The sequence below is a fragment of the Kryptolebias marmoratus genome, linkage group LG3 (assembly GCF_001649575.2).
Source record: "Kryptolebias marmoratus isolate JLee-2015 linkage group LG3, ASM164957v2, whole genome shotgun sequence".
NCBI lineage: Eukaryota > Metazoa > Chordata > Actinopteri > Cyprinodontiformes > Rivulidae > Kryptolebias > Kryptolebias marmoratus.
In genome coordinates this window covers 10,304,858-10,330,923 of record NC_051432.1, presented here as the reverse complement: position 1 = coordinate 10,330,923, position 26,066 = coordinate 10,304,858, and the positions used below count along the sequence as shown (strand labels likewise).

Below are 26,066 nucleotides of genomic sequence, written 5' to 3'. Positions count from 1 at the left end.
TTAGTTTTTTCTGAGGGCAAGTGTCAGGAGAAAAGAGGTACTGAACATTGAAAGGTTTTAGAAAAATCTTCTTTTTTTTTTTGTCAGTGATTTAGCAAACTGAAACTACAATTGTCCTAAAACAAAAATGCACACTGCTCCTCTGGACTTACTCCATGTAAAATTGCAGCAGTGGATGGCCGGATGTTGACAACATTATAATAACATCAGGCCTGCTTCCAGTGAAAGCTATCCAGATTTATCAGAGACATACTCTGGAAACAGACTACCGTCTGTCCTACTGTATCAGCCATCAAAAACTCATGATCCCTGTTACTGATAGGACCAGTGTAGTTCTGTCCAATCATAGTAATGTTCTCTCCTGACTGCAGACTGCCAAGGATGGGAAGTTGTCAATCCTAGGTGCATCAAAGCAGGTGCTATTTTTTTATTTATTATTTAGTTATTTTCATAACAAGTTACATTTCTGTTGGTGAATGGGGATTTCATACATGAAAATTAGGTTTTTATCCCAGTGCTGGTATACTATTTATTTATTTTTACTTTTTCTTTTCCCCCATTTTTGAATGTTTTGAGATCCCATAATCTCATATTACAAACTCAGCAGAACAGAAAGTATTTAATTTTGAAAAGGTTAAAATATATTATAGATTAAAAATAAACTCCTAATTTTCTGAATAAGCTTTGATTGGCATACAAATTGAACCAAGCATTTACAGACACCTTTGCTTACTACAGAGGACTACTAGTCAATGTTATCTTTTTTTATTATTCTGTTCAAAATTTATAAAGATATCCATAGCTCTTAGTTAAAGATTTGCCTAAAATGATTAATTACCAAAGTCAAGTCAACTTGTTTTTTTCTGGAGAAAAACAATTTCTAGAGGAAATTTGTCTATGGCCAGTTTTACAAATGATGAACTGTTGGTAAGAGAAAACCTGGTGAAGTCAGCACAGAAACCACAGTGAGTTAACAGTGTTCTGTTGAGATAATCGCTAAAACAAATATTTATCTAATAGTAAATTGATATGGATCAACAATACGGAATTCATCCAATATAGGAACATTTAAATGGGAGTTTTTGAGTACCAAATTTTTTTTTAACGGGTCCTGCTGTATTTACTCATTAGCTTGATTCCCCTTTATTCTACAAACTGAGATCACACTTGAAACCAGATGTTTACATACATTGTATAAAAAAAAAAAAACACAACCAATTTTTCCATACTGTCTGACAGGAAATCTGACTAACCCTTTCCTTTTTCAAATTATTTAACAAAATCATTTATATTTATTAAATACCCATATAAAGAGCCATGACATCCTTATCTGGGCTTTCCTAAACTGATGAAGGCATAGTAATCTTAGTGTATGCAAATTTGGGACTTTGAAAAAAAATATATTTTTAAATATATTTAAAAATGCTCTCTCATTATTTGTCATTTAATGAAAATAAATCATTTTGGGATTCCCAACTGACCTAAAACTGGAAAGGTTTAATCTAAACAATAAAATAAAAAAATGTTTGTGTCTTTTTTTTTTTACAGTGTATGTAAACATCTGGTTTCAACTGTAAGAAACTGACTACCTCTGCTGCAGGTAAGCTACTTACTTCTCAATAATTGCTCCATACAACCCCATTCTCAAACAAGAAGACATTTTAAGAAAAAATATTTTGTAAAGATTTTTTTTTTTTCCAACACAACAAAGGCAACAAATAAAAAAAGATGGCTTTTCAGTTGCACACTCTCCATGTGACTTGTTGAATAACCCATTAGCAAGCTGCAGAGGCCTATGGGCAAAAGATAAAAAATTAAACTCTGATGTGTGTTTTTCATTATATTGACTTTATTTTAAAAAGCTGCTTTAAGGCTGACCTAGATTTTCAGAGTGGTGAATGAGTTGCTCAACTTCTCAGTCCTCGAAGGACAACTTCAGTTATTCACAAACTCTCTGGTTCCCTCACAGAGATCGAAAAGTATAGTTCCCTTTTCAGATTATTAAGCTTTTCAATTTATACCTTAGAATGGCGAGTTTGGACTGGAAAGCCTATTTTATTGGAACACAAGTATCATAGCTTTACTTTTAATGAAGTAATAATTAACCAACAACCAAAAGAAAATAAGGCCTGTCTGCACACTGATTTTAACATTGTTTTATTTCAATTAGGAGCTGAAAAAGCTGACCGCCCGAGCTTTTTCAATCTGTATTGCATGTGATAATCACTGTTGTTAGGAAGGAAGTAGCTTCTTGTCGTGATGTTTGCAGACTGCAGCCAGCTGCCTCATCATGCCCTTACCAAGCGTGAGCGTGAACTGATAGTAGATGTGGAGTACCAAGGAAATGTAATGTTTCACAAGATGGTTGGGTTTTTTTTTAGGATTTTTATCTCATTTGCTGCAATTTATTGGCAAAATCATCAAGTTTGTTACAAAATAAGGTGGAGTTTAAAGAGCACCTTCATTTTTATTTTAGACAGCTTAGAAGGCTTACTGTACACAAAGGAGCTGTTTTGGGAATGAAAATCAAAAAGGTTGCAATGTATAATCAATGAAATGACTGAAAGCTTCTACCTGTTCCAACACACCATAGCAATGATGCATTTTGCTTTCAGTTAATGACTAGTAAGTAATATGGTATACCGTATAATGACAATGCTGGTTTAAAAATCCTCAAAATAGGGCTTGTTTTATAGAACTCTAACACATTTAAGTGTTAATGTGTTTTTTAAATGTTCTTTTTTTTTCTTTTATGTAACGAATAAATTCTTATTATAAACTGTACTTGATACAGACTTCACACCTCCCGTAATTATGGAGCAATATGTTTGTTTTTGTTTTCCTCTTTCTTAAAATCACTTTATGTTTATTTATACAACCCATTGTTACAAAACCACAGGGGCTTTCTAAACTGTAAAGCAAGTAAGACTTCTGGCTTCTGGCCCCCCCAAAACCCAGAAGGAAAATATAACTCACAAAACTGCTTTAAAACCTCAGAGGAAGTAAGAGAAGAGGATAGAAAAGATAGAGAAGCAATAACTACATACAATTAAAAAAAAAAAGTGAGAGAATACTAAGTAGTGGAGGAGTGGATAACAATGTTCTGTATATATGCACATATTTTCACACACAAACATAGAGTATATGCACACACAGTCATAAAGTATATTTTTTCTAATAAATGTGAAATAAAGTAGACCTTGCAGAAAAAAAGCCCTCAATGAAAATGATCAGCATAGGGGTAAAAGTCATGTATGTGGTGTGAAGTGCGTGCCTACACAAACAAGCCTGGTTAGAAATAACAAACAAGTATTAAGTAGTTAAAGAGGAAACTCACATTGTTCATGTACTCGCTCAACAAGTCTTGAAGGGCCTGTCGAACCGCGTTGCACTCGGCCACGATGCGTTCACGGCGGTCATCGCGCGTGCACGAAGAGTCGGCCATCAGCGCGGCACCACTGATGATGCTCTCTAAGCGCTCCTCCAGAGAGGGCCTGAAACGAGCCTCGCTGAACGTCAGTGGATCCAGGATGATCTTGTTCTGCAGGACGAGAAGACAAGCACGAGGTCAGGACAGTAATGTGAGCCTAACTGGCCTCCAGCGTGATTACTGGAGGACCAAACTGTAAACACTGTAGTCTTAGATTCTATTTTATCTTTACTGACTTAGAAAAAGTGTGTCAAGTGTTTTGTGAGGGGAATGCGGCAGCAAAAGACGGCAGAGTTTGCCTGGAGGGAGTAATCTGTCAAAACAGATCAACGGCTCTTATCTGCTGACCACATTCAAAAAGATGCAAGTCGTCACCAGCCAGTGAACTATAGTGTAATGACCAAACACTTGTTAGGAAAATACAGCATGTCCAAAAAAAAATCCAACAGTTTGCTTTTCCTTCCAAACAATCTCATCCCTCAACTCACATGTCAACCCTATTTCGGTCACAAACAGACCAAAAGACTATAATTATGAACCGCCATGTTTACGTAACACAAATGCAAGCTAAACATATCTGAAATCTACATGACAATGTCATGCATACTCCTGAAGCTGTGCTGTGTTTATATTGGAATTTACAGCCATTTGGGTTTGGTTCTGCAACAAATTCAAACAAATATACAGTAACATCTGTTTAAAACTGTGGTTTATGTTAAACAAAAAACAAAGAACCATATACAAAGTAATTCTGAACAGAAATCCTATTATATAATAAAGAAACAAGTCCTATTGACCCTCCTACATGTATCAGAAAAGGAAAACTGTACAGATATAACTCTAGATTTTAAAAAAAGTAATTTAACTTGAAGGAAAAGAAAGTTCCAGGTGTGTTTTTGGCACACTGAGAATCAACAGTCAAGCATTTGTTCATTATTTCTAAACAAATTTGTTAAGACGTATTTAAATTGCAAATATGAATAAGGATGAATCACTAAGACAATGGCAAACTGCAGTGACTAAGAAGCAAATCTAGGGCTATGTACTGAGGGTCAAACGAGGAGTAACTTGACTTGACGATGATAAATTTAAAATGAGACTCCACCAACAACTTCTCTGGGTGTAAAAGTTGAGTTAACCTTCAAGGCTGCCTGTGAGGTGGTAAACAGAATAAAGAAGTGACTGTTATTTTACTCTGCAGCTTTTCCCTGGTATTAAATGTCTTTTCATGTGAAAATATCTTATATTAATACAATTTGAATGATAAAATTATTAATTTTGACATTGTGTTAAACCGCTGTGTTTTGTTAGAGAGAAATGGAGTACCGATTCCTGAAGGAAAATTAGATGTTTTTTTTATTCTTTTATCATTCAAGAATACCAATTCCAACTAGGAATGCAAGTTTAATCTTTCTATTTTGAAGATAAACAAAACCACTGAAGAAAAATAAAGATTATTTGGCTTCAGAATTATCAGGAATAAAACCTAGGCAGTAGCAGATAAAGATGAAGTGCATTTAGGAGACACAGAGTAATTTAAGGTATAATAACACCAACAGTAACAAAACAAACAATCTACTTCATTTTTTGATGTGACAAGATAATGTAGTGAAAATGAGGTATCTTCTTATTTGTGGTATTTTTTTTGACAGCATCTAAATTTGAAAGAAAGAAATATATGAGGGCTACATAAGAAAATAAAAAAAGGTTAACATTTAGTAAATTTTAATGTGAAAAAAAGTGCAATTTAAAAAAAAAAAAACATATGAGGAGAAACTGAGAAGATCCCAGAGACTCGAATTAATTATTCTTCCATACTGGGTGTCAGATTGTAATTATCGTTCAGAGGTGGAAACAAGCAGTAAGACAGGAGAAATGCTCATCTGAGGAAGGAAGGGAAGAGGAGTGACTGCAAGTTTGCTCAACAAGTTTCAGCGTTAGACTCTTGTGACTGGCATCATTTTTTTTTTCCTTTTACTTACTTACTAGTGCCCATGTTTTTAGCCTTTGATTTAGATACTTATATTACCCTGAATTTAGAGATAATGTTTGGTAAATGCTGCGGTTATTAGGAGTAAAAAATCAAAACAAATCTTATCGTCCGCTTGAAGGCAAAGGGGTGATAATTTCTTAGCTCTCGTCTGTCTGTTGGTGTACATTTATAGTTGATTAATGTTTGGAGTCAATCCAATTCAAGATGGCTGTCACAGTTAATTAACCTTAGCACACATATTAATGTCTAAAACCCGTTCAATTTACAAATAGTGAACTCAAATTTGGTGTGGAAGTAGCTGAGACTCCTCAACACATGCTCCGAGAGCCAATACATCTCGCTAGATCTTGTATGAGATCAGCACAATGTAATTTACGAGGTTTGACCAAAAGGTTATAACTCTGCTCCTCCTCATCCTATGATGATCTTAGTTTAAAACTCTGGCAAGAAAGGTGACGGGCAATATGTATCTCTTCAAGAAATGCTAGGCTTTAGTTAAAATAAAGGATTAAATAAAAGCATTGTTGTTTAAAATAATACATTTCACTGACCTTTTGATCCGGAGTGATCAAAAATGACATTTTTATTTTCCCCACTTTGAAAAGACCAAAAAGTAGAGCTTTTGTATTTGGTACCACAATATTCAGTAATTGCTTATATTCTGCAACTGTATCTCTGAGTTTCTCAAAAAGTGTAAGCATTTCCTAGAAGAAAAGAAGAAATCATTTTAGCTCCAGTTAGCATATGCTAAGTAATTTGCACCCTTTGATTTATCTGAGTGTAAAAGATACAGTTTCCTTTAGTTTCGCAATAGGAGTAAGATAAGTTAAAGAGATAATATTGTCAGGGTTAGCTATGTTTTTCTCTTGACTTTTTCCTGCAGGATTTTTCTGAGAGTCTGCAGAAGCCTGATGTTTTCTAAGAGTATACAATTTGATAATGATAGTGCATCAAGACCAGAAGGAACCTCGTGACTGGCCCACAAAGAGTGAGATTATTAATTTGACCCCACTTTAAGGCATTCATCCATCCATTATCTACTGCTTGTTCCGAAGTCAGGTTGCTGGGGAAGCAGCACAGACATCTCTTTCCACAGCCACCTCTTCCAGCTCTTCCTGGAGGATTCCAAGGTGTTCCCAGACACAGTCTGGGAACAGTGGAGCAGTAGCTCGACTTTGAGTCTCTCCTGGATATCAAACTTCTCACCTTATCTCTAAGGAAGAGGCCAGCTACGGTGCAGAGAAAAGTAATTCTGCCCGCCTGTATCTGAGATCCCAGTCTATCAGTCACTACCCAGAGTTTATGACCAAGCAGTAAACAGAAAGCTTTGCCATGCAGCTCAGCTACCCTTTCAGGGACTCAGGGTTAGGTTGTAGCTTTCTATAGTTACACAACAGATGGTGGCTACAACAGATTTGTGCAACCCATTTGTGTGGGTGTTTTCAAAAACAATGAAATGGTACATTCAGTTTGAAACCTCTAATAATAAAACTAGAACTAGGAAATCAAAAGTGTTCAAAGAATCCATATTTATGTTTCATTTTCCTGGAACTTTGCTGTAAACAATACTTGTCAAAAAGTTGTTTCACAGTCAGTTTTATAACTTTTGTCTGAGATGCATTCAAATCAGCAGCTGTTGAGTTGACGTACCTCAGTCCTGTAGCTACACCACAAAATGCAACGACTTAACTCTGTATTATCCACACCTACATGCCTAATGGCCAGATGTAGATAGATGTGAATACAGGTAAAGATACAACAAGCTTAGCTGAGATAGATGCAACACGTAAACAGATTCCACAACCTGACAGTAAATCAAGTAATCAAAATGCAATATACGACACAGGAAAATGTTATAAATGAATTGCAATTTGGGGGGAATTTTTTTTTTTTACTTTACCTTTACCAATCACTCACAAGAAAACATTCTGAGCTCATCTGTGCACTAGCATTTCCATGCCTATTTATGTTAAATTGCTAACACAAGTTAGTGTTTCTTCTCCGATTTCAGTGAATGTGGTTTTAGTCAGACCGCAGAAGATTAAATCAATGTGATGAGCAACAATACCTGAATTTTTAAGTCATTAAATATACAATTGTGATTGGAGAGTTTCTGTGTCTATTGTCTTTATTAGCAACCATGTTTTGTTCCATCACCGCCTGGTATTAAATGTTGCCAACATGAGAGAAAAAGTTTTTGTGTTTTTTTTTTTGTCAGACAAAATAGTGCCTTTAAACACAGGAGATCAATCAAAACTACTAAATAATTGTCAAATCATTTTTATATGTACTTTTGCTTGAAATGTCCATTTCTATGTAATTGCAACAATAATGGATTTTAGGTGTGACAGTCATCAAGTAGGTTTGCATTGCCATTTTTATTCATTCATTTATTGAAAGTAAGGCAAAGTATGACCCTTTAAGCTTTTAAGTGGAAAAGATGTAAATGTTGTTCTCATGACTGGCCTGAGAACAAGTTTCATTTTACCAGCTGATTTTGTTTCATAGAACTAATTAGTTAAAGTTAGTCAGTTTGTTGGATTAAAATAAAGAACATTTAATATGGAAAAGATTTTGCTTATGGCCACGGTATCTTTGAAAAGCATTGATTTAAATTGTATTTACATATCAAGAAACATTACAAATGAACTGAGGAAAATATTGTTTTGTGCAGCTACTAAACACAAAATGACAAAAAAAAAACTGTGATAGGATGAATATAAATCTAGATGATGATAGGAGCATCAGCTCAACACTGACAGAAAGTAGAAAGTATTTGTATTTTCTTGATTCATCCATCCATCCATCGGCCCAGTCAGTCCTGTTTAGAATTGAGGGATTTATTAAACTAGAAAATGATAAACATGTAAACATGTTTTTAAAAGCACATGCTACCATCTTAAATCACATGAACCCAGTTTATGCCACAGTACAGTACTTACATTGGCCATGCATGTTAAAAAACACATCTAAAACAGACTGAACTTTGTTTTACCTCAGCTTGTTTTCATTAAAATACTGAAACACAGTTCTGTAATTGAAGAACACTCACCTCTATAAGATCCATAAATTCCTGGCATGAGTCATGACGATTGAGAAAATTATGTTTTTACTGCACGACTGTCATACTGAGAGCAGAAATCCCACATAACGTGCCACTTATTAGACACGTTTCACAGATGCTGGGTTTCGTGAAAAAAAGCAATGCAAGAAAAAATTGTTTCTTATAGATAGCTTCTAAATAAAGAGCTCTGATGCGGAAAAACTCCGCTGCAAATGTAGACAGCAGGGGTGTCTGTGGGCATACTATAAAACAGCACGATCCTAAAGAAAATATGATGCTTTGCTTCTGTGAAAGACAGTAATTGTATTTCGTTGGTCCTTGTGGGACTATTTAAATTATTAAGTTATAAGACGTCTGTTGTAGCTACCTAACATGCTGTGTGGTAAACAAACTTTGTAAAAAAAAATAAAAAAAGTAAACCAAAAACAATGTACCCAAACGTTGTGTGAATAGCTAATACAATAGATAGATATGGTGTGGAAAATGGAATTTCTAAATAATTTAACAAGACAAAGAAAAGAGACAAAGCTTCCAGACAGATCAGAGATGATTTTTATGATTTTTTTTGGATGATTGTAATGTTTTCTGATGATTGTAATGTAATTCTACTGATGTTCTTTATGATGTAAAGCACTTTGAATGCCTTGCTGCTGAAATGTGCCATACAAATAAATTTTTACTTACTTACTTACATCCATTTTCTAAAACCAACAAACTACTACTCCCAAATACTATATACAAGCTAGATGAAGTTCAGCTGATTTGTAAACAAAACTGGAACTTATGTGCAAATAAAAAAACAAAACCAAAACATTATTATTGTGAGAATAAAGTTTAAAGACAGAGTTATAAGAGAAAAATCCCAGTGGTCAGCACCTTTTTGATTAATTATTGAATTTGCATCATGCAGATTTAATTACATCAAGTCTGATTGTGACCTCTGACACCTATGGTGAAATATCAAGGCTTCTCAGATAATCAACCTGATTGAGAAAGGAAAATAGCATTTAACATGAACATTTACAAATTTAGTTCACTGTTGGCGATTCTCATTTGAATATCCTGAGGGGGGAAGCAAAAGAAAAGAAAAAAAGAAAAGAAAATCACATCCAAATGCATGTTTGAAGCATTTTTAGCATTTAGGCCATCAGTATTGCCTCTCTCATACTTCATGAGTCACTGCAACTGTAATTTGTTGCCTTGGGTCCACACCACTTTATATCTCATTGCATTCTTCTCTTCCAGTTCCTGATTTGTTTAAAAAAAAAAAAAAAACAGAAACAGTACTAGAAGGCAAAATGATGCATCGGTTCATCACAGTTACAATGTTTTTCTTTCTTTTTTTTTTTCTTCCTCTGGCACAGACTTAAACATGAAACATGAAAATATCCTCTGATCCTTACCGGGTGATAAAATTAGGCAAGTTCAGGTAAAGAACCCTGGTTTAAACTACATTATTTTAGTGTTTGTTTCATACATCAAAGTGCATGTCTAAAAAAGGACTTTAAGGACAGATTATATACAGTATATTGTCTGCATCATACCTTTGTCACCATGACAACATCTGAAACGCTGCATTATAAAACTGCAAGAATAAAAGCTTCGTCATTTATTTTGTTCTCGTCCTTCAGTCACAAAAATGATCAGCTCAAGGTGACGTGTTTTTGAACAAATGTCTCTGCTATACGATGAGTGGAGTGACGGTTCTTAAAAGGCTATCACGCTTCAAACCAATATAATCCTCAGCTGTGAAACTTATGATACTCAGCAGAACAGGTTCTTATATTCAGAACTCTAAGTTATGAGTGTCTGCTGTAATGTTTATGATTGCAGCAAAAGCACATAGACAAAGTCATAAATCATGCAGTATAGTAGCACAGTAAAGCCAACAAGATTGCCCCCCCGCCTAAGTAACAGTAGCTGAAGTCGTGCCCAGTCTCTCCCGCAGCAGACAGCACCAGTCAAAAGTTTGGACAGAATGGCCCATTCATGAGAGTATATTTATACACTCAACTCAAACAGCTTGTGAGTTAACTATCCAATTAAAACTGAGTCCTTGAAAAGAATGCTTCAGTAAAAAAAAAAAAAAAAAAAGCTGTAAAGATAAATGCCATCAAATCTGAAACTGCAATGTAAGGCTCATCAGAAAAGGGACTCAAACACAAACCGGTTCTCATTATAAAATGCAAATAGAATATGTGAACACCTAACAGTGCAAATTTACTCAAAAATTATTTTTTATCAAATCCAGCGTTACATTTGGAGTGGTTTTATGTTGCTTTTTCAAAATAAATACGGGATATTATGTGATAATGACATCTTGGCAGATTATAAAAAAAAGCTTTGTTTCCCTAAGATATTAAAACCAAACAAACCAAACCAAAATACTAAGCAAACAGATGGCTGCATGTGTGAGTAGAAAGTTCATTCACTGTAAAGAACGTACTCTGTGGATCCTTTCCATCACTGAAAGTTACTGTAAAACATTACCAAACACAAAAATAATCATTTTCAATTGACTTATTTTAATTTCAGTCAAAAAATAGTTATATTTTATTAAAGAAACTGCATTTTTTTTCAACTATTGTTTATTATCTATAGGAATTTATCATCAAACTTAAGTACTGGATGTCAATATGGTTTCAACTTGTTTGTTTTTTTTCCCCCGATAATCAACTTTTCAGACAAAAACTGAAGGTTTACCATAAGAGGCAAGTAAAGAAACTCTGACAATAAGTAGATTTTGGTAACAATCTTTAAGATTTATGTATCAGAGAGAAAATTATTGTTGGATGTGGTAGTAATTAGGCACAGTCACAACAAGTGTTCAGCTATAGCAGAGCACAACAGAGTTTATTGACTAAGCACCAACTCAGGTCTGGAGTTTTACTTACCCTTTTTTTAATAGTCAAAAATACCCTCCTCACTTGAAGAAGCAATATCTAAATAACTGTGACAGTGGCCTTCACAGTTTAACTGGGACAGAGATGACAAAAAGTGAAGGTACAGGTAGTGCCATGTCTGCAAGTTACCTCCTACCTCCAAAAAGGAGGTCAGAAATAGAGTAGAAAAAAAAAAATCGAATGAGACATTGCATTTTTCTGTTATCTCATTATCAGGTGTGGCAAATCTTTTACTTCTCAGGCTTATATCCAAGAGCAAGAATGCACACGAGTGCTCCTCGCATGTTAGCATCACAGGGAATAAAAAATGCCGTCTGTGTCCAGAGGAATCTTTGTATGAAGGCCTTTATATTGCACATGAGGAATTATCTAGCTACTTGCATGACATTTCCCTCCAAGTCATCTGACTTTTTCTGTGTCAGTATAACTTTTTTAGTGTGACTTTCTATAAAAAAATTAAGTTGAGCATTAGATAAGTGTACACTTAAAATAAGCAGCTGCTGTAACTAGAGTTCTTGTACTTTGGTGATGAATATATCAATGATGGACTGGATTTGAATTCATTATTGGTTTTCTTACACACCACCAGGGAAATACTGATTTTGCAATACCAAACGGTCAGCATAGCTACACATTTTCCATCAACAACAATTACAGTAAAGGAGGACACTATAGTTGGGGCAGTGTTTTGTGGCACTGAGGGTGTAATTTCTAAAGCAGAGTGTAAAAAGTGCTGTAAACTTTCAAGAGGAGTTTTATAAACCAAGTCTCATACAACAGATCTATTTACTTTTTTGCTGCATATGTTCAAGGAAAAGCACGCCATGATAGTCAACAGCAGCGGGTAAATAACTGCTTCTTTAGCAGAGTGAATGAAGTTTTTTGTGCCCATGCTGAAAGACTGTTCAACTTGCTCAGTCAATCAGTGCGCACTTATACATGAATCAGTCACATCACTTGATGTCACGCAGGAGTCCCTACTGAGCTAAGACAAGGCCTACTAAAAAGACCCGATAAATACAGCTATGAGAACTAGTCCTAGAGTTGGCAGTGGAAAAACAACAAAGGAGGAAAACTATCAAAAGGTTAACCGGTCCCCTGTGGCCCAAAAGCATCTTATATCCAATTTGGACCTTGGACTCTGGAGTACTGTTGATACAGTAACAAGTAATAAGGAAATGTGTCCATGTCAGGGTAACTCAAAATAAAACAGACTTTTAAGGGCTATAAACTACTCACTATCCCCCGTTTCAATAGTCATTGTAACATGACTCCTTTAACAAAGTGTTGTAGAAAAATATACCATAGAGGTTTCAAGAGGTAATTATGGCCATCATGGCTCACCTACTAATCCCCATTCATTAACTAATGTTTACTGAGAGTATAATAATAAAATAAAGATAATTAGACATTACAGGGATTGAAAGATGCAATTAACATTTAAATTTATGTTTCTTTGTCCCTTCTCTTGCTCATTGAGGGCTTGCTGAGCAGAAAAAAGGGCTGAAGAGAAGACTTTCTTTAATTACTCAACGGGAGCTTGAATAGAGCTTCTTATGTAACAGTAAATCAGACATAGTTCTTCTGTGTCTTAATGACATTTAATAATGCCGAAAACTCTAAAGGTGTCTAAACTATCTTTGAGAAATTACATTAAACACAGCAGACATTACCTTTGTGCAACTAAAGGGTTGCCATGACACCACATATCCCTCGATGCACTCGTAGACGGGCAGAGAAATAGCAGTAAGGACTTATTTTGTAGTCAATTTATACAGTTGCAGTAGTGAAACCATATTTTTATATATACATTTTTTATTAAAATGAGCAGCAAATATTGATATACTTTGTGTAAATTCAGATTTTTGACTGAATGAGGATGTTGTCAGATTATTGTGTCATAGTCATATGGGCCTATTGCTTGTAACACCATTTTTTGTTTTGTTTTGTTTTTTTGTTCAAACCATTTACCATTATTTCCAGACTACAAGCCGCTACTTTTTGCACAAGCCTTGAACCCTGCGGCTTAGGAGTGGTATGTTGGTCACACGTCCGTCCGCCAGGCAAAGTAGTGACATACAACAACGGAACAAACGATGAATGACTGACTTTTCTTCCTGTTAAAGCTGTGTTACTGCACCTTAGCCCAAAAGGTAGGCCAATTATATTTTTTCTGGTGTGCTTTAGGTTTTTGTTATACAGTACATTTGTTACTCGTTTAAACAGAACAGTACATGTTTCGTACTTTTAATTACAGGTACTCGTACACATACATAAAAAGTTATGCAAATATGTACCGGTAACTTGTTTATCAAAATGTTAATAAAAGGGATGTGTTCTCAAAAAGTAATCTCTTTCCTGACAATCCCCTGACAATCCCATATTCTCTTACATTTGGCAATTAAACATTAGTCCGGTGCAGCTAATGTATGAAGAAAACAGGATTTTCCCCTAATTTTAGCTTGTGCGGCTAATATTCAGCTGCGCCTTGTAGTCCAGAAAATAGTAGTATGACTAATCACTTAGTAACAGAACCTGCACTTACCAAATACATATTCAGAAAAGTGGGTCAATACCAAACATTTAGAGACTGCCGGTTGTCACTTAAGTGATTCTTATAGAGTAGATACTTAAAAAACCTGATTAGGATCATATTCCCATTAATCATCATTATGTTTTGGCTCATTGCTATGAATACATGTGATACAAACAAAACCCTGAACATAAAATGCTAGTATATACAAATATATGTTGTTGTTTTTTTAATATGCTACTCTATCAATATCTCAACATATAAAACATTTTTTGCAGACCTGCTCTATCTGAAAAGGAAATGAAAACACAAAGAGTAGAGATCTAATGATTTTCATTCGTATATGTCTATTTTGCTTGTTTGATTGTATTTCATCCTGGAAACAAGTAGCTTTTAGTGCCATCAATACCAATACGTTTTGCCTCTGACAGATTGCATATGGAACACTCTGGAGACACCGACAAACAGAAGACGGCAGGGAGAGAGAAAAGGCAACGGAGTGGCTGAAATCTTTGACACAGTAATGTTTAAGAATCCAGGCCAAAGCTTTTCACGAGCACACCCTGCGGCAGCCCAGCAATTGGAGCGCTGCGACGTTTCCCAGAGGGATGCTTCACCTGTGGGCAAGCGGTGAGAGAGGGAGCGCCAAGGAGAGCGATGTAAATCACATCCGGTCCTGTGATTCTTTTCAGCTTTCATGCGTTTTCCACTTAATTTAAAGGGCGTCTTTACATTTCAGTAAACTGGTGAACAGCTACCAGTCTGCTGATTTAATCCTCAATTTACTGTTAAGCAATATTTATTAGACCAGACTATTACGCTGTAGTACGTGAGTGGTATACACGTGTGTTATAAACTGTTGTAATAAAATCTATTCAATCTGGCTGAGTGTGTAGGTTTTTATAGATTAGGGTTGTAAAACCTGTCAAATAATCTGAAACTCTTTTATATAATGCTGACATAAATGGCATAAAGTGATAAAGAAAAACTGTAACAGCACTGCTGGTTGAATTTTTTGCATATGAACGTTATTCATCAACACATAATGCTAACGTTTTTAGCCAACTATTAGCATGAGAAGTTATTAATTTGAAACATGACAGAATGGAGGCAGGAACAAAAGCATCCTAACAAAATAAATTACCAAAGATTAAAAAACACTGTTGCCGTTTGTTTCACGCCAAAAAGCACACGAGATCTGTAAAATACTGGTCTGTTGGAGTAATGGCATTTCACAGGAACAGTTTGGACTGATAAATAGGGCATGGAAGTGTCTCTGTATCTGTAGTAGGGGCTCAAGTGCGGCCGCAAAACTTGGCAATCAAAAACATCATTAAGGATCTTTTTTGGAAATGCCAGGTCATTTTGGAGTGTGCCAGGCAATTAACTAATAAACAGCTTGAAATGACTGGATGTTCGAACAAGACAATGATTCAAAGTGTACGCCAACATCAAAAAAAAAAGCTTAGGTCAAAAATAATTTCATAAACACACTGTGGTTATCTCCAAAATAAATGTAATTTAGAGGAATTTAAAAGAAAAGCAGTGAAAAGGAAGGAAAAAAACAACTTTTGGCAACTTTTACCTAAAACTTCAAAAAGGTTTAAATAGTGCAATAGAGGCCAACAATAATTCAGCTAACAAATAGTGCATTATCATTCCTTTCTTTATAATACTTGTAAATTTCATTTAATTTAAAAAAAAAAAGGTAATACAGTCATCTACTTTTATTTTCTATTCTATCTATCTGTTATTATGTTGTTGTTAACTACGTCCCACTTTACCTGCTGTGTCAACACTGAATGGAGTATTTTATCACCGCCACTGTTTGAAGGCTGAAATATTCAGACTGGGATTGTTGGGAGAATAACATTCTAGCTATGTAACGCTACATCCTACAAAAGAATTGAGCAGGCCTGTCCACTTTGCTTTGGAGCACCCATAAGTATACATCTCCCCTATAATTGAAAATTGCGTAAAGGCACAGAAACTTGTTTCTATTTGCATATGAATACGTTTCTTTTTTTTTCCATTTTCTGCTTTTTCAAATCCTCCCTAGCACAACGATAACCCCAAACCTCCTTTCGCTGCCATCCATTCAATAGAAATTGTTCCTCCAGACATTGCTTATGCATTTCCTGATGACCCTTTCGCAATTTTCTTCCTTTTTTTTTTTTTTAAATCAGCTGTCCTCAAATCAGCTATACATACATACCACTTTTAGAATCCCACGAGTGGTCCTTTAAAATATTAATAAAAAGAAACATTGAGGAAAAACTCTTATGTTATGCATTGAGGACAAAAATAAATGATTATAACCATTTTTTACATGTTTCCAGTTTTCATTTAATACAAAGCAATAAGTTGTAGAGCTGATGCTACGGCATTGTACTCATTTTGATCATACTATCAGAGATTTTGGGCAACAAAAATCAAGATGAAAGCTTTGAGCATAACTCATTCCTGGCAATGTGTTATTTCAATCAGTTACATTCAAATAACCATTGTTAGGCTTAAAAACAGTGTAAAAAGCGTCAAATTATTTGTGACATGACCTAAATGTTGTTCTTTATTGTATACCCTTTTTTGAAAGAACTCAGAAGATTGGTAGCTTTTAGGATTTGTTAAAAAAAAATGTGACCAAAACACCCTTGTGCAAAAGTCCGAAGTCCCACTTCCTGAGAAAATAAAAGGTCTAAGACATTTCAAATCAATTTATTTTATATTATTTCATTAGTGTGGAAGTGACAGTAATGCTTGAAGGATGTAATAATTAATTAATTAATTAAATCAATAAAGCTTGTCTGTTTCTTTCTTTTTTAATGCTTGTTAATATCTCTTAGTTGAGATTTACTAAAAGTGAGTTAGTAATGCACCATGATAAACCATCTCTGCACAAACACTGACAAGTTAATTGAACTTGAGTTTGTTTTGTTTTTAAGTAGGACTAGCAAATAAATTGCAAAAAACAGTTTACAAATCTGTGTGTGCACGAAATGAAAAACTTAAAATCAGCCAAACTGCACTCTGTTTCCAAACAGGTAGGCTGATTGAAGATTAATAATCATGCATTTGGTGTTCCGTTGTCATTTTGTTCTGTTTTTTTTTTTTACAATAATGGCCAAAAGAAAAAAAAAAAAAAAATGAAGCTAGGTATTTACATCTGTGTGGGGGGACAGTGGAGGTGGAAGCAAGCAGCCAGTGGGCTTGGCAAACAAGGAGGAATCAATTTCAAAGCTTTCATTAGCAATTGCAGCAGTATTTTCTAGGCAGGGTTCAGAAGAGGGCTCACAACATACACCCAAAAAAACATTTGATTTCGGCTGCCACGTTGGCTGACATTAAGGAGCCAGCTGCATACAGTGGCATGTACACACCGCAAATGCTTCGGGAGACACCATTACATGATTTGAAAGACTGGAGAAAGGATCAAGGCAAAAAAAAAATGTGGAACTAACAAGATGAAGGCATACACTGGCATAAAGCTGAGTAATAAAAGAGAGAAGTCTATTTCATTGCTGCAAAAACACCTTGCAGTGAATGCAAGGCTGATGAGTGGGAATGCTTTCTATGACTCAGAGCAATATTAATCAGGAAGCATTTGTTTTAATGTTCAAGGTGAAAAGAAAAATCCTCATCAAACAAATGGAAAACATGCATTAAATGAGAATTTCAGCATGCTGTCTTGTTAACAGGAACCCGTTATTTAATATCCTTTTTTAACTCCGCCGCTCTCTCAATCTGTCTATTTATCTGTCTTACCCGAGACTAACTTGCACCTAAAGTTTTTTTTTTTTGTATTTAAACACAAAAATTATTTTCTTTTGGCCTCACTTAGGATCCGGGAGAGCTGAGCTCTGGATGATTGCTGTATGCGGATGTACTTACTGCCACAAAACTCTCCATTACCTCTAAATGACAGCCAAATTGGCCTGTCAACAAAGCTAGATTCATTCAAGCAACTATATCAGAGATAAGCGGCATCTCTTCCACTCTAGAACCCACAGGGGAAAATTTGATATTTTCTGAGCGCTTCAAACAAGCATGCCTGGCTATTGGTTGGTTCCCCTCGCCTATGGAAACTCTAGGCAGGCTGCTTGGTTATTATTTAGACTGCCAAAAGTTGAAGTGCAGAAAAAAATAAAAAAGTAAAAAACAACAAAAACAAAAAAAAAAAAACCCTACTGTATCAGGGGAATTAAAGTCTTCATGGGGAATAGTGTACACAACCAATGGCATGCTACTCAAAATACTTTTTTGGGGGTGTTTTAATTTTAGCTGCCTTCTGCAAGTGCACTGAAAAGCAGGCATGTTTAATGGCTTGCAGGATAAAGCAGCCTCAATTCATCCATCTGCATGATTTATTTGTTTATTTATCCAAATTATAAGTCTTCTTTGAAATCAATAATATAAATTTCAGAAAATTTTATCATCTTGGTTATAAGTAGCAACATTTAAATGATTGACAATTATAAAATTAAAATAGTACACAACAATTCTAACCACTATAAATATTTTAAAACACGGTATCGTGCAATGTAAGAGAATCTGATGATATATCATTGGTTTAGGTTCTCTAAATGTTCGCACCATAACATTTATGAAGGATTCTATCAAGAAACTAGAAGCTATTTTGCATTTCAATACTGCCAGACTTTGTTTTGCAACACGAAGACTAAATATATCCAACAGCTCATCTATCATTGTTCTTTCTGAATTTGTCAAAGATCAAACAAGGCTTTCCAGTCAAATCACGCAGAAGGACTCTTAACATAAAAATATACGTATTTTATGTTTGTTTGTGTTATTATTCAGTGTATTAAATATAAATGGGTGCAGTAAAAGCATTTCAGAAAGTCATCAAAGCCCAGAGAGACTATATAGTACCAAGCTTCAGTTCGTACATTTATCTGTATGATAGACAAATTCTCACCTGAGGAAACTGCATCCTTCATCTTCACTGTGATGGCCAAATCCATGGCCACACTCTAAAGCCTTAATGTCAGTAACTCCTTTTATACACTTTATTTATATTTTTTCTTTCATACAAACACAATAATATTTTAGTTGCAATAAAAACATTTATTAGTTGATTTGGATACATTTGTTCTATTTGTTAGCACGCCCATTTAGTAACAAATGTGTTTGTCAATTTAATTTGTTGCTTAAAATTAACTTTGTGTTTGTTTTTGCCGGTACTTACCTGCCTTGGAGTTGCCAGACAAAAGATTGGGGCCAGGGCTCAGCAGGTTCAAATGCTGATTGGACTGCACCACTAGTTCCTGCTGGCGAGGGGAATTTGTAGTTTCTTTGTCTAGATAAGTTTCTGTATTTTAAGTAAATATGAGTGTTTAAAGTTTAATATTTTGGGTTTTCATTTTTGGGTCTTTAGTTTAGCCAAACTTAGCTGTGCTGTTATTTGTTTTGTGTTGTTTGTAATTGTATTCTGTTTAGTTACCCCTATTGTGTCTTAATTGGTCTGATCAGCCAGTATATAAACCCCTGTGTGTCATTTCTTAAGAAAGGTCAGTATGTTTGTTTGTGCAGCCAGGGTTTGCATCTTTTTGCCTCAGTTCAGTTTTTGTCTTTTTTGACCTCTTTTATGAGCTCAGTTTGTCTTTTTGTTAGTTATAATTGTTGGGTTAAAATAAAAGAGACTATTTTTCTAATATCTCCTGTGACTCCTCCTATTTTAACTCGGTCCTTCACATTCACCTTCGCTTTGTTAGGTTACAACACAAACATTGAGTGCCTAGGTGCTCACATACGGTCCATGTGCTACACAAGAGCCAGCATGCCCTCGCATCCAAGAGCTTGAGCTGAGCCGAGTGGGCAAGGAGGCATTTGAGGCTCTTACAGAAAGGACCTCGACTTCAAGGCAAGATAGTTCAAAAAGAAAAAAAGAAAGTCATTTGCTGCACCCACTAACAAATCAAATCCCAAGAGTTTTATCCTGAGAAAGATTTGAAGGTTCAGTCAAGTATTTCAGATCTGTTGGCTGTTGTCGTTTGATTTAGAGTAGCTGCCCGCGGTATACGAAGAGAGTTTACTCCGACTATCCGAGCGCTGTTATTTTCTGGCCTGCTTACTTGAACGTGAGCCAAGAAAAAAAATAATAAGAAGAAATTAACCAATAATGACTAAAACAAAGAGAAAGAAATTAAATGCACAATTTGAGGCTCCAGTGTTACGATAATTTATGCATCTAAATTATCGAATCCTAAAGTATTTTCTTTGTCTTGTGCATCACGCAGACACGTGAAGACAAACAGCCAGGGTGTTTTGGCAAACCATCAGTTAGACTAAACTAGTAACACTAGATTTGAAAGTGAAATAAATTAGAGCTGAGGAATTCCTGGAAGCTGCAAAGCAAGTTTACTGGAAGGAGTAGGTGGAGAAGCACAGTGGACCTCAGAGCATAAAGCTCCAACTCTGATGAGTATAGATTTTGCTTAACGAGAACTCTTCCCACTCCTGTTCTGCTCCTTCCACAGCTCCCTCATGCCTTACTGCCATCAAGACAGGGCTGTCAGTGGCTAATTACTGTACAGCAACAAACAAACCAATACTTCCTTATTTTCCCCGGTCATGTCCCATTACTTCAGCTTAGTTTCCCCAATTCATATTCTCTTGACAGGTGCATCTGTCCATGGTGAACGAGGCAGTGTTACAATCAGCAGGCAGAGGATGTTGTAATTAAGAGGTGTACCTTTGGGCTAACACGTGGCTCCGCCAAGGTGAAAATGACAGTGAGGGTGGAGTTTTATTGAGCGCAACAGGGTCCCTGTCAATAGCTCTGGCACTTGGCACTGTGTCCGATGCTTTCATTTATATTTTGGGCCTGTGTGAACCTCTATATGATTGTGCATCAGCACATGCATACGAGCGACCTTCCCCATCAAAGTGTCACAGTTGTGGGGGATCAAGAAACGCTCTTGAAGACACATACATGTTCAAACTCGGTGAAGGAGAAATAAATAGCGTGTGTGTGTGTGTGTGTGTGTGTGTGTGTGTGTTTGTGGCTATGAAAAAGGAAGGAAGAAAAGTGGGAGAGAAATAGGAGCTTGAAATAAGACAGCAAGGATGGGACTGCACAGATTGATATAGCAATTACCAAGAAAGCTATCCCTCAGTTATGAATACATCTACATACATTAGAGCCAGGTTGCTCCCCAGCCAGCCTCTGAAGCTGGTCCAGCAGTATCTCATATACAAACGCAACACACGGAAAGGTCATCATGTACAGTCACTGCGCTTATATTAACAATGAAAACTTAATCCGTTGCACTTGTTGCACACACTGCTAGACCAAATAGGAATCAGAATGGCAAAATAATGTAATTCACCATGGTGGTGAAGCATCACAGTAGAAAAGACAAAAGGGTACATCAACTTTCTTCTCACTCACCTGAGAACTAAAGTATTTATTATATTCCCCGTATTAGTTCTGAGAAGCAGGTACAGGTGTTATCCAGCTACCATGAATGTATTCAACAAGCCGTTTTAACACAGATGTGTACATGGGTCTTTGAAAAGCAACTACCAAAAGCACAGCTTGCTTTAGTGGGATTCAAACAAACTCACTGCCATGCACACTTTTTTTTCTGAGCTAGCAAGTAAATCCGGTTATAGCTAGCCCATAATTTATGCAGACTGAGGACCATATGCTTGAACAGTGAGACAACAGGCACTGCAATATATGCAGGGAGTGGAGGGGGGGGCATAGAAATATAATGCTGCTACCAAATGGGTTAAGTGTATTCATGCAAGCATTCCAAACACATCTGTGGTTCAAAACGAATCAGATGATGAGAAGGGGGGAAAAAAATGAAAACAATGAGAAGAATGAGGGGGTGAGTGACTAATAGAAAAAGACTAAGGTTGTACAGTTAGAGGCCATGCCAAATCAAACATAAACCTTGGTAAAATCATCCAGTTCAATTTGGATTTCTGCTCGGTGGTTAGTTCTGTGAGGGGTGTGAGAATGAAACGTGTGTGTGTGTTTGATCACGAAGTGTGTCTGCAGTACAAACGCAGAGACTAAGAGTTTTTTTTTTTTTTTTTACGTCAGGACCTGTATAGGGAAAATTTAATGGAACAAGAGGACTGGCATTTCAAAGAGGATAACGCAGGGAAGGAAGCATTACTCTTCAACAGATTTGAGCTTAGGGGTCATGCTGGAAAGGCTGTCTCCTGTAATTTAATATTAAATTCTTTTTTGACAAAGCTCAGTCCAGAGATTTACATAAATCAAAACATCTCAGAACCAGAAAATAGCTTCAATCACATTAATGGTACAAAACCACACAAGGTGACGCAGGCTGCTGCTGAGAAGGACTGGAAATCTCTGTTTCTAAGGACTTGCAGTAAAAGGGGATAAAAATGGAAAAGATAGCGCGAGGGTGGGGAATAAGCGAGGAAAATGACAGACGAGCGTCAGGCATAATTAAACACTGCCATCTGCTGGCGGCTGTGCGAACACGCCGTGTGCTTTGAGCCTGAAGCTAATGGATTTGAACAGGCGCACCTTGGACCACCTGTTTGCTCTGCTCCACACAAAGCAGATGCGACGCTCAAAGGACACCGCGCTTGCACAAACTTGACATAATAATAAGGCGAAAGTTCTAAATTTGAAGAATAATAGTTTGGTAATAGTTCATCTCTTCTCCGAGGGAGACAAATTGAATTTGCTGGTTGAGGAAGAAGAATGAAAGCCGAGGACGAGGCAATCATCTTGATGCAATCACAATTATGTTAAAAGACACCACCCTCATCTATTCCCCACGACTCTTGGCTCATCTAATCGAAGGCAGCAGCAGAAGCAGGAGAGGAATAAAACCAAGGGTTTCTATAACTCATACTTATGCTGACAGGCCTTTCCTAGCTCAGTTACATTCCCCAAATCACAGTGGGTCTTGGATGTTTTTAATACTAAGAAGGTCTCTGGGAGAGCTACTTACTTTGCTGCTGCTCCCGCGGTTCACTGCCGGCGCCTTTGTGTAACACATCAAAATAAGTGTGAAGGAGCAGCGAGTGCAAATATAAAGAGGCTGCATCAAGTACTTCCCTCATTTGCCTGCACAAAGATAAAGGCCCTCAAAGTGATATAAATGACACGGAGATAAAAAGAAAAATTTTTGCATATTAAAAGGGAACGGCAGTTACCAGGTAAGAGCTGCAGCTGGTCTGCATCCTGCCCGTACATAAACACTCACAGATCCAGCGACGTTTCCACACGGCGATGTAAATAAAACGGCTCTGACCAGGCAGGTACACCGCGAGCACTGACGGTTTGTTGTTAACATTTTTTTAGGATGAATTGTCGACTTATATTGCGTGTCTTTAAATCTAATAGAACTGTTAAATTTTAAGCGTGTGCTACAGTGTGCCTTTAGCAACGTCCACGCAGGGCCTTGACTCCATCTGTCCTCCGACTGACTTCATATTGCCAAAAAAAGAAAAAAAAAAAGGACTTTCATTTGAGCATGACGGGCTCCTGCCAGCGTAGCAGATTCAAAGGTGGTCATTCTCAAACGCTGCTCTGATTTATCAAAGACAAGCACATTTTGCAACATAATATCTATTTTAGGTCCGAGTGCTAAATCCATCACTGCGAGCTATTATTGTAAAGAGGGAGCAGCCAATATTCGTATGTATTTAAACAGATAATGATGACAGACTTGCTAATCAAACTTAATTTAAAATAATGAAGTTAACAGCTAAATCTATGTAAAAAAAAGAGAGAGAAAGAGAGAGAGACCTCTCACTGCTGTAATTTACCAATTTATCAACATGACTTAAGACCTATCTGTCCTTTTTATTACCATCTCCTATGTGGCAGAAAGAAATGGACTTTTAGGGAATTATCACCACAAGCAAATGACTGCGGTCGCTCGGTGGTCAGTGATGTGGTCTTGTAATCCTGAGGCTGCAGGTTCGAGCCCAGGTTGTGTCAGGAAGGGTATCTGGAGTAAAACAATTGCCAAATCTCTTGTGCGAGTTCACTCACTGTGGTGACCCTCTTATAGGGAGGGGCGCAGCCAAAAGAACAACAACATTCAACCAAGTCAGTGGAAAAAGGGTGCCTGTCTTTTTAAGAGCAATTAAATTCTGAGAGATTTATCTAAAACTACTGACAAAAGCCACCTGCTACAACCCCAACAGATATTATCTTCAGAATCAGTGACTACACGAGTTATTTTTAAATGTAATTTACCTGATATGTCTAAAAAAATAGTTTGCAGATTTTAGCAATAAAACATCTGGCACTTGTTCAGAGCAATGTTTTCTTAAAAAGGAGCCCTTCAGCACAGTCGCTGAGGAGCCTTTAAAGGTAAAAGGTAGGCTGGGGTTAATGTCAGCCTCTCCGTTATATGTCAAATGATGCTGAAATGAGGTAAACCTGAGCTCAGCCTGACCTCCGGTTTGGCTCCGAAGGTTTCTGAATCTTAAGATGACTTACTCAGAGATGATTCTGGGTGTCCAAAAACAAAAAGATCAGATGAGGTTATTCACTCTTTCTTGTCATATTCATAAACTGCCTCGCAGACCTTCCTCTGTTCCAAGTATCCCAAAATCTCGTCTAACCTTTTATTGTTAGAAGCCGAATAAAAACAGCCGACTATAAAGTCCATCCATTTGGTCACATACATTTCAAAATCAACGACAAACTGAGTCTTCCTGGTTTCTACATTAAATAGAAAAGACCCTGCATGTGCTAATCTCTATTCTCTGGGTTTCCACAAATAATTGCAATTCTTGGCATAAAGACATATGCTCTTTTCTCCAATTGAAAGAGCAACACTTCTTCACAATGTGATAGCAATTACTCCTAAGTGTGAGTTTGATATAAATCACTGCGTTCTTTAATTACACATCTGAATGTGTCGATGACTAAAATGCTCTGCGAGGCCTGAGTTTCGGAGGCTGAAAGGAACGGTGACAGAGTAGAAAATGAATAAGTCAACGCTGGGAGCACGACCGAAATGTTGAGCAGTTCAGCCGAGGGAACAGCTTGTCCATCTCCGCTCATGCAGATCTATTAATCAAATTAGCACGTTCTTGCTACGGCCTGCTTAAAGTCCCCAAAGAAAGGAGAAGGGCTGCGACGTCTGAAGCCATCCGTCTGTCTGGCTGACAAGCGTCTGCCAAGCGAGCATCGGAGCGCTGCAAATAAATTGTCAAAGAACAATATTTGACAATAACTGTCTTCAGGAGGAAGACGGAAAGCTCGCAGATCATCAGACGCAAATAAATCAAGCCTATGCCTCAGAGGTTAGGATGGATGTAAAGTGTTGAGCTATAATTGGATTATAATAACAGCTCAGTATGAAGATTGCATACATTATGTGTGTAGGTGTGTTCGTGTTCAATCACAAAACATAGATGGGAAAAAAATTGGGAATTGCACGAAAATGGGAGGCAATGCACAGTCACGCACACATACAAAGAAAAAAAAAAAACAGTGCTGTTGTGCCTCCAAGCTTTGGATATTAGTTTATTAGTATTCAGAGAAGAAGTGACCACAGTCTGTGTTTCTGTGGTGAGTTAGGAATTAAACATGCACCAGCTTCAGGCACGCACAGAGGGCTTAGCAAAGGGCAATTTGTTTCATTTAACTACTGCTTGTCTGCCAGCAGAATGGAATCGAATTAAGCATATCTTTTTTGCTTTTCCAAAGATTTATACTGTTTTAGTTGAGAATCGAGTGGATGTGATTACTTTAGGCCATGGCCTTGTGCAAAAGATCAGAAAAGCATATTTAGAAGGAAGTAGATGGAGCAGCTCTTAGAGCAGTTTATAATTCCTTCAGCCCAGACTGTTTCCTTTTGGTTTTTCCGTTTTGGTTTCCCTTCTGCTTATCTAATGCTTCCTCGCACGGCATCACCAGCGTGAAAAGCAAATGTAGGCTATTTGTACTTCCAAACCGTTGCCACAAGATGTCACTCACATAATGCACCAAGGCAACCTGAGAGGCACAAACGGCATTATCTCCACCTCAGGGTCTTCTCACTAAATCTGCACAGACTCCAATGACGTCAAAGGTTTAGTGCTTTAGTTCACGGGGGGCTTAAAAATTGCATAAAAGGGAGGAACGGGACAAACAATGCTGAAAGCACAGTGCCTTTAAACCATGAATGACA

General features: G+C 36.7%; 1 protein-coding gene across 2 annotated transcripts in view; it reads right to left on the bottom strand.

Moving 5' to 3' along the window:
• Positions 1–26,066, bottom strand: part of ctnna2 (catenin (cadherin-associated protein), alpha 2) — a 293,925-nt gene that overhangs the window by 221,665 nt on the left and 46,194 nt on the right. For both annotated transcript variants that reach the window (XM_017405479.3, XM_017405486.3), the window contains exon 7: positions 3,338–3,541. In XM_017405479.3, coding sequence (XP_017260968.1) covers positions 3,338–3,541 — 204 coding nt within the window. The remainder of the gene's footprint in view (positions 1–3,337; positions 3,542–26,066) is intronic.